Source organism: Mya arenaria, chromosome 9, assembly GCF_026914265.1.
Source record: "Mya arenaria isolate MELC-2E11 chromosome 9, ASM2691426v1".
Taxonomy (NCBI): domain Eukaryota; kingdom Metazoa; phylum Mollusca; class Bivalvia; order Myida; family Myidae; genus Mya; species Mya arenaria.
The window spans coordinates 41,532,429-41,547,039 of record NC_069130.1 but is presented as its reverse complement, the minus strand read 5'-3'; the positions used below and the strand labels follow the sequence as shown (position 1 = coordinate 41,547,039).

General features: G+C 35.0%; 1 protein-coding gene across 2 annotated transcripts in view; it reads left to right on the top strand.

Moving 5' to 3' along the window:
- Positions 1-14,611, top strand: part of LOC128203321 (uncharacterized) — an 87,945-nt gene that overhangs the window by 48,616 nt on the left and 24,718 nt on the right. Inside the window, exons 6-8 of one of the 2 annotated variants that reach the window (XM_052904702.1) lie at positions 1,807-1,833; positions 3,925-4,461; positions 9,051-9,688. In XM_052904702.1, the coding sequence (XP_052760662.1) occupies positions 1,807-1,833; positions 3,925-4,461; positions 9,051-9,688 (1,202 nt within the window). The remainder of the gene's footprint in view (positions 1-1,806; positions 1,834-3,924; positions 4,462-9,050; positions 9,689-14,611) is intronic. The other variant, XM_052904703.1, reaches the window with a different exon arrangement.

The following is a 14,611-nucleotide window of genomic DNA, read 5'->3' as shown; positions in this document are numbered from 1 at the left end:
AACCTAGTGGCCCGCTACCAAGATTGTTCAATTTGTGCACCTGTGGTGAAAAGAGGCCTCACCCTGGGTGTCACAAGTTTTACATAGGCTTATATAGGAAAAGGACTAGGTCTTAAATATTTGGTTTGAAGCATTGCCTACTGATAGGGTCATGTGGGGTAAAAAACTAGGTCAGTGGGACAAATAAAAGAGTGGCCTCTAGGGGCCATACTTTTCATTGGATCTTTATGATAATAGGTCAGAATGTTCACTTTATTTAGCAAAGCTACAGGTGAGCGATACAGGGCCATCATGGCCCTCTTGTTATATTTAAGTTCAAAAAGTCATGTTTTATGCATTTTTCTTAAACCGTTAGTAACAGTTTAAGCCATAAAACATAAATTTTCAAACGGAAATATGCAAATCTGCGATCTGATCTTTTGTCAGCAATCTTTTATATTTGGTTTGCAGATATTTACGCAAAAATTTGCTCTTTCCAAGACCAAAAATAAAAAAAGTTGTAAAAACCGTAAATCTGAGAGTGCAGCTTTAAGCCTTAAAATTCAAATACAGTCAAACTCAGTTGGCTCGAACTCCCATGGACCAGATATAGAAATCAGTCCTTTACACCCAGATCGGGCAAACGAGGAATTCGAGCCAAGCGAGTTTGAGCCGACAATGTTCGACTGTATAATGGTTTGTTTCAGTGTAAGATTGTTATATATTTCACCGAGCGAGCACAAAAATCGCATAACGCATACTTTTAGTGTTCGGATAAGGTGAAATATATTGTGATCTTACATTGAAACAGACAATTTAAACAACTAAAACTTGAACCTGTAAAAAATATCAAATTGATATTTTGACAATTTTTGAAATATCATGTTTATTTCATCTATATATCTCTATAAATCGCCAGAAAGCATATGATAATTTGAGTTATTTAACATTATTTACAGTCTTCCAAGTTTATTTTACAGATTTTAAGAAATAAGGTTTTTTATTCCTGTTCATATACTTTGTCATTAAATTTGTTCAACTTCATAGTACTAATAGACTGTTTAGTATTTGAAAAACAGTACATTATAATGGTTTTAGTCTAGACATTTCAGTCTACAACAGAAACTAGTTATGCAATATTTACCCTATTTACAAATTTTCCCTTATATTGTTCTTTTGCTTCACTGCCCATAGACGCTTAAAGAATATTCTGTATTACTACTTCTTTATGTGTCCCCTGAATAACATGGCTGACAAACAGGGATCGTGTCGTCTGGCGTTGTTCGCATCAACTGCCCTTTTTTCTCCCAATATATACAAAACTTTGTGGCAATGCTGACTCAGGCATAATATCCAGTCTTCACCGTAACTGGGTTGCCCAAAGCCTGGGACAAGCAAATACTGTTTCGATCGGACGAGTCAAAATTGCCAGGTGGTTGCCCGAACGGGCAAGTGCATTTTTTCGAAATTTAGATCTTTGTGTTTTCATAATTTCTTCAGCAACAATTCACAAGTCCTGATTGAACTTTACTTTTATATTGAAATATTGGCTTTCGTATATTTACCCATGAATTGGTTATTTTGTGCAAGTAAAACTGTTTTTGAGCAAGTGCTTTATTTTTCAATTTCTTGCCCGAATGGACAAGTGCTGAAAAAAAAATATGGCAAAGACTGAATATTTCGACTGAGTTCAATTCCCTGATCATCATTTTAGACCAAAGGCCCTTAATTTGTCAAAATGATGGACGCTCGATCAGGACAGTCGACACATCCAATTCGCCGAAATTGGTATATACATGTATGTTTTTCAAAATATAATATTTTCAGTCCACTCTTAGTCGAATCACTAAAAAGGTACCTTTATATAATAATATATCCTGTAGCTAATTTTTTTTGCATATCTGCATTGATGCATAATATCAATTTTGTTTGCTGATAGCTTTGCAGTTAAAAACAAAATTTTAAAATGTCTGTTTTTTATTTCAGATGTGTTATTTAATATTTTAATTTCGATCGCTTATTATGCATGTCTGGTTTAAGAGAAATATGTATGAAGAACAGACCTATAACTCCTGGAACATCTTTTAAAGCTTCACTCTCACAGATTTACGGCATTTACATTTTTTTTATTTTTTGTCTTAGAAAGAGCAATTTTTTGCATAAATATCTGCAAACCAATGATAAAAGACAGCTGACAAAAGATCAGAGCGCAGATTTGCATATTTCCGTTCGAAAATAAATGTTTAATAGCTAAAACGGTAACTAAAGGTTTAAGAGGAATGCATGAAACATGGATTTTTGAACTTAACTATAAAAATCTGCGATCTATTTTTTGTCAGCAATCTTATATCACCGGTTTCCATGGATTTTCGCAAAAATTGGCTCGTTCCAAGACAAACAAATAAAAAAGTTGTCAAAACATTCAATCTGTGTAGCTTTAAGCATTATAATGAGCTTAAAAGTATCTTAATACATTTGACCTTATTGATTTCTTTATCTTTCATTTACAAAATGAAAAATTGTTAATCATGATGACCAAAAAGATGATTAACTTTAAAAGTTTCTGATCTCATGACACAAACTTTTCCAAAACAAAAATAGTGAGCTTAGCTTCATCTTATTATAAGGGACTTAAGGTGTTTCGGGAATTTGGGGCCTGTTGATGGTTTTATAGGGAAAGGAAAGTTTTATTGATTTTGGTGCGGTTGTCTGTATGTAATCTTTTGTAATATGAATGGTGATGAGCAGAAATTTGTCATACCATTCAAAATGGGCAGTTTTTTGGGCATCCAGTGAAATATGTTTTACAGAAACAGAATCTTCGTTGATTAAGAAAGTACCTTTGACCTTCAAAACATCATGGTTATGGTGGTCAAAATTCTAAGCTTAAGCCTGCAAGTCGTGCATTGGTAATATGATTCCGGGCTTGCTGACATTATTCACTTTCTTCTTGAGAAACTCCACCTACAGAGGTCAGGAAAGGTCAACAGGGTCATGCAAATTGAATGCAAGTTTTATTGAAAATAAAATAAAAATGTTAATGTAAATATTAGGCTATCACCCCACTCTCACTGAACTTTATCCAGTCATTGAAATGAACAAGCCCTAATTCTTATGCTTGGCATCAAATTTTTGAACATGCCCTGCTATATAAAATTCAGAATTTGAGCAAGACTGGAAGACATTTCACCAGTGCAGGGCTTGAAGGCTTGGATTAATTTCGACCACTGATTACCCACACGTCAGGATGCAATATGCAAAAACAACAACATTTAGAATTGGAAATAATAATGGGTGAAAGGGGCAATCATGAAATAAAAGCAAGACAGAGTTATCACCCTTTGTGAATGATAATATTTCTGCATGTCACTGTTCATATATGCTATTATGAGTATTAAATAATGAAAAAAGGTTATTTAAAAAATAATGAACAACATTATACCACAGGAAAATCAAACTTTTCAAAGTTATTTGAAGTGTGAAGGAAGTCAGACATTTATATATTTTTGCCACAGTTGCTATTTCTTATTTGAGTGACCCATTTTTGACCCCTTTTTAAATGCTTACAATTTCAGTTATCCCATGTTTTGCACAATTTTGTGTAACCCAAGGGGAGTAACAAAAGCATGATGTTAAAAAATGCTGTGGTTTTTAGCTCCCTTTATTAGTAAAAATGTTATTAAGAAATTGTACTGTTTTATGCAGGAGAACAGGTTCTTTTCTAGTTATTGCCCTTTGAAGAATAAGTTTATGATTGTTAATGTTTTAAGATTATACTGTTCAACTTTGAATTGACATAATTTGGATTTTTTTGTAAATTTCAATGTGAAATATCTAATGAGAACAACATCTATTTAAAAATAAAGGCAAATATATTGTTAAACTTGTCAGAAGTGATACAAATTAAGGTGATGATCGACTTTGATATGGTGTTTTCAATTTCAGGCAAAGCAAGCTGCAGACCGTGTCCAACACAGGTCGCCTCACCGTGATGTCGGCACCACGTTCACATCCTCACATTCATCCCCTGACAGCCTCTCCCCGCAGCACCAGCCCGGCCCTGCCCCCCAACATAATGGGAACGTTAGAAGGTCTGACCCAGTATTCTCTATGACCAAACGAAACTCCAACCCTGTTCATCTTTCGCCTTCAAAGTCTTCCAGTATGAATGTGAATATGAATGTAAATGCGAATTTGAATTCGCCAAACAAGAGAAATTCTTCACCGCAATTGACATCTTTTCAAAATTTCCAAGTTGTGACTATACGAGAGTCTTTGGAAAATAACACAAACAATTCTCCCCGCTACAAGGGATCGCCAGTGACGGCGCTGAAGGATGAGATAGATCGGAGGTTCTCAAGTGCAGGGGGTACTGGGACGCTGGATTCGGGGCTGGGATGGGGGATGGGGGAGGAGATAGGGAGCCTGAACCGCCCTGATGTGATTCCCCCACCCCAACATCTGTATAATAATGAAGATCAGGTAGTGTATTAATATCAAGCTTGAAGGATTTTATAAGAAAAACAGATGAGATATTGTCATAGCCTTGGCATTGTTGTTCTCGGCGTGCAAAAACTTTAAACCTTATTCAAGCATTAAAATGAAACATTGTACACGAGTCATCAGGGACATTTCTCACAGGTATAACAAGTCCCATAACTGTAATTTACAGTAAAGTTATACTCCTTTTGGGCTGAAAAAATAAGAAAGAAAAGTGCTGTCTTTCACTCAGTGACAGTCTTGTTAAAAGTTGTGTGACTTTTAAAGGAAATTATCTTCATTGTAATAATGATAAACAAAAATGTGTTTTTTATGAATTAAAGTAAGTAATTTCGGTAATCTTAAGCTTGTTTTGCTTTGAATATTTCGAGAAATTGGGATCACTGGAAAAGCATAATCTGTTTTAACATAGCTGTATTATGAGCTGTAGTATTCACAAATATAATGGAGCAAGTGCGTTATTCAAGAAGAAAGATGTGTATATGAAATGATATTCTTTAATTATATTTACAAATGTGATGTGCATGGAATGCGCATTATTAAAACCTTCATATCGTTACCTTTTTCGCTGCTGCTAATCGCGTCGTTAGATTATTAAAGTGGAAAATGTAAATGTTTCTTCACTGTTAGCCGTGAATTGTACTGATCCTGCAATTAGTCAATGTCAAGAAACTTTTTTCTTCTCTAAGGACCTTAGCGCAGCTGCTCCATTATATTAGTAAATGCTATGGCTTGACTCTTCATCGTGAGAATATCAATGTCGGAAACACAAGAAAATTGGAACTTAATATGCCACAAATATCTGGAAGATTATTTGTCTGCAGTATAAAATCTTAGCAGGCTTTTAGTATTCATATATAAATTAATTAAAGCCTTTGTCTCAGACTGTCTCGAAGGATATACGCAATATTTCATCTAAATTGAGTATATATGAGGTCATATCTCACCCTAATGTCATTAGGAAACGTATTAGTTAGAACCATGACTGGCAAATAGCACCCTTGGAGAAGATTTAGTCTACTGGATGCAGACTTAATTTGTAAGTTGTCACTCTATACAGCGATGCATCAAACGTGTTCGATGTTAAGCATCAGCTTCTAGTTTCAAAACCGACATAAAAAAAGAAATGTCTGAAAACAACAATAAGCGCTATTTTTATCATTGTTTCAAACCCTTTGTGATATATACATCACTTGCTCAGGAAAGTAATTTAGAGAATGCAAAATTTAAAGGCATTTACTCACAGTTAATTGTTAATTAAGATTTCTAAAGATTTCTTAAGGGAAATCTTTGTATTGTTAAGAATATACTTTTAGACTTGTGTCTTTATTATATTAACTTCATAAATGCATATTTATTTTCATTTTTTTTTTGGGGGGGGGGGGGTTGATTCAATTACCGAAAAACCTACCTGCCAGATGACGTTTAATGTGGAATGAAGATTTGAATGACCAAGATATTTCCCGGATTCTGTCTGTCTCCTGGGGCGGTTGTGATGGTCTGTGACATTTATTAAACACTTAAATTGTCAACCAGTGGAGGGATAATGGTCCTGCGGCTGGTTCTGGTTTTTAACTTGACACAACACTGTCTGCTGAATTATTTACATGGAATTGGCTTTAACAAAAATACTACTCGTCTTTCCTTCAGTCATCTTGTACAATCTCTTTTGCATGCTTTTTTGTTGACTGGAGGTTGTTGTTTTTTTCATGGAGAAAAACTGCGGTATTGTCATAGCTGTGGCACACATTGTCCACAGCATTATGTTTCTGTGTCATCGGCATGCAAAATCTTTAAGCTTTTTAAGCTTGGCCTTAATTGAAAAAATGTTTGAATGTGCAAATGAAACTTGGTTCACCTCTTGTCAGAGACTATATGCACATTTATAGGAAGGGGCATAACTCTGGCTTTGATATTGGTTGAGTTATGCCCATGCAAAACAAATGATAGTTTTTTTAGTATGAGTTACATCCTTTTCACATCCTTTTTAAAAACAGGTAGGGTAGGTAGACTTCTTTTTTTTTTTTTATTAGGCTTTATGTTAAAGCGTTATTGTCATCATTAAAAAAAGGTGTTAAGGTAATCTTCTGTATAAAGCTTTATAGGTTTTAGCTTCATATTAAAAAAAAAAACTAAACAAACAAGATTTTTATTTTTTTTTAAATTATTTTATTTTAGGGATGGAAACCGGATACCAAATCGGTATCCGGATATTCGTATCAAGTATTCGAATACTATCCGGATACTCGTATCAAATTGTTTTCATAATAAGTAAATTTCCTATTATATGTCACCTACCTTCTGTTATTTGACACAAGTGTCCACTTAATTTATAATTCGTCATATGGCAATTTCACTTTTTCATTCATTCTTTCTCAGTCTTAATAATTTATAATGTATTAATCAAAGCTAAACAACTCATTTTACGTCATAAAACTCATGATGAATACCACATAAACACCTTGCGAATTTGATAGTCACTTCGGCCGAGGTGGTTGCTTGGTTACTGCCACGTGCTTTCGAGTTTGTTATTTATCAGCAGGTTTCATGTTAAATGACGCTTTGATTATTTGATTAGTCGATTGTAATTTTATTTCATTATATTGTTTGATTTAATGCAATACCTACAATTTCTGCGGAGTTTTTTGATGAAGGATATAATTTTGGAAAAGACAAAAAGACGATCTGATTTTTCTTTATTTACATGCGTGTACTTTTTTTATTTATCAATAAACTAAACATGTTTACATATTGTATAAAAAAAAATAGTGGACATGGTGACGTCAAGACTTGTCTGCCTCATGGTGGACTTTGAAGGCGTAGTCGGTGGACTGCATATGGGGTGTTTTTTCATGTGATTTCTAAGATTTGAAGTTCCACCACAATATACCAGTTTAACATTACACAGTTGACACACAACACTTTTACCGTCCTCGGATTTTGTGAAATACTTCCAAAGACTTGAAGTCAATGTTGGAGGCATATTTCCGTTGTCATGGTACAGGAATAACGATTAATAATTCAAAACACAATTACAAGATGCAAAATGATGGAAATTTGATTGAAAAGTGAAAAGATAAACAAATTTGTTTTTATATTTATTGTTCAGATAGCAATAATTTCTTCATGCATATTCATCAAAAATACGATTGGTCATTAATAGCTTTGATTGCACGACCCTTCTCTTGTGATTGGACGATCAATTCCTGCGGATTAATGATCAATCCGTTTAATATCAACTAGTGCCAATTAGTGTCAATTAAGCACATCTGATATCATAAAACAACACTTGTCATTGTAAACAAGGTCATAGAACTTCACAGGGTGCTGCACAAGGACACAATATCGCCTTGTACAAACACCAAATTAGCAGACGATTTGTGACACATACCCACTTCGCGACAGACACTGTTGATCACCTGAAATATTTCATCTGAAAAGTTTTATAACAATTGCTATGTCTCTGCTAAGCTATTTCATTGAAATTTTAATTCTTAACGAATATTCGAATACCCATTTTGGTATCCGAATACTTGCGTGATATCCGGATATCCGGATACTCGGATATTCGCTCCCATCCCTATTTTATTTACAACTGACTTTAAAAGTTGTTGGGGCGGCGCCAATTTTGAAGGAAGGGTTGGGTAACCCAAACCACATGAATTTTTTTTAGGCCCCATGTTCAACTAAATAAAAATAGAGGAGCGATTGGGTTTTGCTCTATTGTGCTCTTGTTCATATCTTGTTTTGGCTGACCTTTCAAATAATAGTCCCCACTTCTCCCAGAATGTTTCACAGTTTTGAATGATATAATTTGTCACCAAAAAGATTTATTACAAAATGTCTCATAATAGATATCCATCGTAAATGATGTCTCTTGTGGCCAGGATTTTGCCATATTTCTTAGTCTAATTATAAAATGTCATTGATGCGATATCCCGTTTCTCAGCGTTCATTTATAACAAGTTCCGGAAGGGCAGTTTTGCAAATAACATATTGATTTTCCTCACTGCCTCCGCAGATCTCTGGGAAAAAAAGAAGACGTCAGATTCATAAGATTTTTAATGTAAACTTTCATGAGGAGTTCTTGACAGCCATAATTAAACTGTCTCTGATAATTTATCAAAAGAAAGCCCTTTTTATGACAGGGATCTGCCACATACAAAGATTATTTTTGTTGTTTAGCAGTGAATTTTATTATCTAAGAACAAATAAATAGTTTTATTTTAATGCTTTTCGTTGATTTATAGTGATTTATTTGTGAAATGAAAATGATATTTCACTATTTCAAAGAGTGAAGTAACTGTTTGATGTTTTTCACTCTTTTAAAATTGTATGCCTATCTCACTTTCAAATCCAATGACAGATCGCACAGGGTTGCGTCTGGCCTGCTCCCAGCCTGCCAACTTAATTGTTTAAAAGATCAAAAATAATCATCTATTACAATGTAATGACATAATTTAGGTAAATAAGTTGGAAGCTAAGTTCTAAGGCAGAACGAAATTTAATGAAACATTAGTTTATGATGTGTGTGACCTAATAAACATTGTTTTAATTCTTCTTTATTTCAGTTTCACAGTCAAGCCCTACCCCAAGTGTCGAGAATACAGAACCGTCCCCTCCCTGCCATTCCCGGTGAGAATGACGTTGTGTACGACCATCGCGCAAGTCCGCGTGTGCGTAACTGGACCAGTCTGGATGATGATGTCATACCCAACCAGACAAGATCCAACGCACACCCGCGTCTGCGTGACAGTCCGAAACGGCGACCCCAGCGTCCCCAAAGCGAGGTTATTTTGGACTCGAAATTTTCAGCTTTCTCAGGGAGCAATATTGATCAGCCTGGTGTGTATATTTACGGCTTCAAGTCACACACACAGAGCGAATTATCAAGAAACAGTTCCACAGATCAGACAAGTTTTACACATAATAGTTTTAGTCAAGTAAATATATCCTCGGGGTCGCCTAGTAAATCTATGCAACATCAACAACAAAGGGATGTAACTCATCCTAGATACTCTCCAAAGGTGGAGAACTCCGATCGATGTTATTCTCCAAAGGGAGGCCATTTTGGCCAGCAGGCCAGCTATGATATGCACAGTCTACCAAATGGGAAAGCTTCACCTCCAATACATTTCCAGAATCATAAAAGTGGGGAAGATGTTGATGGGGCTGTCAGCTCGACATCAGCAAAGGAGAAAGGCAAAGGGTAGGTTATATTCTAAACATAATTTGTTAGTGTCTTACTCATTATACCTCCTCCGCGTAGTGGTGTGGACTATATAGGAATCACCTTGTCCCATTGGTCTGTCCCTATGTCTGTCTGGTTTCACGTCATTATTGTCAGAATGTTGATTGACATTAATAATAATAAAAAATATTCACTTGGAAGTTTTAAAATTGTTTTTATTAAAAAGCAAAATGTATGTCATTGTTTAGCCTTTGTTGATGTTTATAATACAGTATAAACTGAATTATGAAGTATTGGTTTAGTTTAAACATATTCATTTTACAGCGATTGTGAGACAAGTGATTTCAACATTATATTAATCCTTGTTGGCACTATGTTATGGGAGAGCGTGGTTTTGTGTTGTTTGGGAAACTCGAGAACCTGAAGTAACCCACATTGTGACCACAAACCAAACTATTGTTAGGCGAGAATGTGGTTTTGTGTTGTGGGGGCGGACCTGATTACCAGGAAGAAACCCTTTTACTCACTTGTCTGGCTTGGTGACCAAAAACTAAACTCACATGAGCCCAGGCCGGAAATCCAACCCAGTTCGCTTGGGTGTGAGGGGGCAGGGGCACTATTTACCACTGCGCTAACCAAGGATGAGAGATAAAAAAAAAAACCTTTATATTATGATCAGAAAAGTGCCTCTGAGCTCATTGTTGAATACTCCCCAGTGCTTTGTTGAGTACTTTGAACCATAATATGCTAGGAAAATCTCATAGTCATTATTAGTTAATGAGGTGGTTTCATAATGGTGCTAAATGGGGACCTCTTCAGAATCTAAACCAATGAAATTGAGTTGTACGTTGTTTCTATTTTTAGTAACAAAACCCCTGTATGACATCATGGTAAATCTTCTAAGTTGAGGTATATTGAATTGTAACATGCGATTTCATTGGAAGAAGAGATCTTACCCTACCTCATTAATATTCATGAAAATGATATTTTGTTAATAAAGGTTATAATTCCCACAGTCCTAATATAGTATAAATAAAATAAAGTGCTTATCAACTTGGTAGGTTCACACATATGTAATGACAGTAAAGCAATTAGCCATATATTTGTTTCCGTAAGCTAATAGATCTTATCTGAGATGCCACTAAATGTAAGCTGTTTGGATGAATGGGTGGGAGTTAGTGTCAGGGCTTCTTGAGCTTGCCCGAATGCACAGGGTAATAATAGGGTGCTAAGGTGACATTATAATGGGGTCTTAGATGATGGGTAACATTATATCAGGACTCCTGAAATCTGGCCCTTAAGATGGTTGTGTATGGTATTAATTTGGTTTATGTGTATGTCTTTGAGTAGCTGTTGATCGCATGTAGTGGACCATGATTGTTTTTGACTCCAAAATTGGTGGTTTTGGGTTCAAATTGAATTAGATCATTTTGGATGGGGTAAAGTACTGTACTTTGCAACATTATTGGGCGAAAATGTATAGTCAAGTAATTATACAGGTTCTATGGGTCATTACATGTGTATTGTAAGGGCAATGGGGATCAGTAACAACAATTTTAGAAAAAGGAAAGGTTGGAGATCATCAGAAATTGAAGATATTTAAAATCTTTTTTTAACACTTTTACTAGGGTTTTGAGAACTGTGCTCTAATGGTATGCTGTGGGTTTGAATTGGGTTCCCTTTGGTTTATTTTAAAGCCAAATTTTGGGCATAATCGATTTGGCATGTAACTGTGACAGCTTTTGTTTGAAATGTCCTTTTAAATGCCCTTTTTTTTCATAAGCATTTGTCACATCTAAACAACTAAACTTTTTTTATTGAAACGATAATAAGGTATAAACACAATTTAACTTTTCACACATCATTGGTGAACTATACCGTATATTATAAATGATGACAGTTAGAAATGTATTTTAATGTAGATTTTTATCACTTTCAAAATATATCAGAGTCTTTTGAAGATCCTTATCGCCTTTCATCATTCATGTAATTAGCACATTAATTTGATAAAATCTATCAAAAACATCACAAATATTTGCTAATTAACCACTTTGAAGAGTAATAAATGTCATAAAATACATTAATTTGTGTCAAAATATTTTGTATATTTACTACAAAAGCTCTTGACCGCCAGTGAATGTTTTTTGACTTGAAGCTATAGTCCAAGTTTGTAACCAAATATGAAATCCATTCATGACCTTTTGTGTGTCATTTGACCTTTTCAAAGGAGGCTTGAATTTCTTCACTGGTAACCTAATCAAGCATCTTCCTCACCCTGATTTTAGCCCTGTGGGTTTTTTATCCTCAAATTTCTGTCGTCTTTTTGCCTGACGCTAGGACTTTTTGTTGTAAATGTTTCCATTTTCTGATTGTGCCATTACAATAAAAGAATTAGACTACAATGGCGAAATTAAACATGTCGATGTAACCCAAGACCTTTAAATTGTGAAATTAAAGATGCGATCTTAACTTGGTCTTTATAAACAATTCGTGCCAAGCTAAAGTATTTTATAATTAAAAGATAAGGGACAAGAATTAAATCATTTTTAAGGGTTACTCATTTTTAAATAGACACTAAGGTTTCATTAAGTTTCTGATTCATCCTTTTATTTTTTCTCTTTTTATGGTAGAATTAACTTATTTTATTCATTCGATCATGAATATTTTTATGTTTTATTTTTTTATTAAGGTAATCCATCCATTTTTAATACAAAAATATATATATATAATATTAATCAATTTTTTATACGCCTGAAGGGTCGTATTATGTTATGGCCTCCATCGTCTGTCCGTCTGTCTGTCCGTCCGTTAGCAATTCCGTGTCCGGGCCATAACTTGGTAACTAATAAAGCAATTTTCTAATAACTTTATACAAATCATCACTACATTAAAAGGATGTGTCGCGCGCAATTTCCAGGTCCATACCTCAAAGACTAGAATCACCATGGGGGTGTGTTAGCAATTCCGTGTCCGGGCCACAACTTTGTCACTAATAAAGTCATTTTCAAATAACTTTATACAAAGCATCATTACATTAAAAGGATGTGTCGCGCGCAATTTCCAGGTCCATACCTCAAGGACTAGAATCACCATGGGGGGGCATTAGCAATTCTGTTTCCGGGCCATAACTTGGTAACTAATAAAGCGATTTTCAAATAACTTTATACAAATCATCACTACATTAAAAGGATGTGTCGCGCGCAATTTCCAGGTCCATACTTCAAAGACTAGAATCACCATGGGGGGGCGTTAGCAATTCTGTGTCCGGGCCACATCTTTGTTACTCGTCCGTTAGCAATTCCGTGTCCGGGCCATAACTTTGTCACTAATAAAGCGATTTTCAAATAACTTAATACAAATCATCACTACATTTAAAGGATGTGTCGCGCGCAATTTCCAGGTCCATACCTCAAAGACTAGAATCACCATGGGGGTGTGTTAGCAAATCCGTGTCCGGGCCACAACTTGGTCACTAATAAAGTCATTTTCAAATAACTTTATACAAAGCATCATTACATTAAAAGGATGCGTCGCGCGCAATTTCCAGGTCCATACCTCAAAGCCTAGAATCACAATGGAGGGGCGTTAGCAATTCTGTGTCCGGGCCACATCTTTGTTACTAATAAAGTGATTTTCAAATAACTTTATACAAATCATCACTACATTAAAAGGATGTGTCACATGGAATTTCCAGGTCCATACCTCAAAGTCTAGAATCACCATGGGGGTCCAGGGACGTTAGCAATTCCATGTCCAGGCCATAATCAAAGACTAGAATCACCATGGGGGGGCGTTAGCAATTCTGTGTCCGGGCCACATCTTTGTAACTCGTCCGTTAGCAATTCCGTGTCCGGGCCATAACTTGGTTACTAATAAAGCGATTTTCAAATAACTTTATACAAATCATCACTACATTAAAACGATGTGTCGCGCGCAATTTCCAGGTCCTTACCTCAAAGACTAGAATCACCATGGGGGGGATGTTAGCAATTCTGTGTCCAGGCGACATCTTTGTTACTCGTCCGTTAGCAATTCCGTGTCCGGGCCATAACTTGGTAACTAATAAAGCGATTTTCAAATAACTTTATACAAATCATCACTACATTAAAAGGACCTCAAGCCGAATCTTCTTCGGGCGTATAATGCTCCGTTTCGCGGTGTTCTTGTTTTTATATTAATTAAGACATGATGTTATTAAAGAATCAAATATATAAATCATAAAGTAATTTTTTGTTGTTTTTTTTATACCTCTAAATATACCGGTATCACATACTCGTAGCATCATTATAGTGCTATTCAAAAATGTAATCCATGCAAAAATAATCTAATTATTAAAATTTAATCAGTAAAGATTATATAGAAATGATCATGATGTCTAAAATGCACCAGCACATCTTTGCATCCTAATGATGGATGGCTTAGGTACCATCATAAGGATGTTTTATTAGGAAATTGTTAGGTGGTCACATAAACCAGAGAGCTGGTAATGATTGTAAAAAGTCTGTCGATATTCAATGATTCACTAAAACATCCTAAAACATAGTCAATAAATAAAAAAACATACAAATATACTGCTTTTGTTTTTCGTCAAATTTTATGACAGAATTGAAAATAATGTTTAAAAAGTGTTTACAATTGTAGGACTGGTTTATAACTCTGTCTGAAATGTAAAAATGACTAATATTTAGGCATCTTAATTGGGAATGATTTTCATCTTTAAACAACTCCATGTGACATTATCAGCTGATTTTAATTTTGTTTCAAAACTATTCATTCAGCGCATGTTCAAAACGTCTTTGTTTTCAGACCGTAGCTCGATGTTTCAGCTTTTGTTCGATAATTCGAACGTTAATTAGATAAGGCAGAAAATTTGTGTTTTCAAAATGAAATAATTACTGAAAAAATCATCACCCGGCATTTTGTTAATGTGTGTGTCATTCT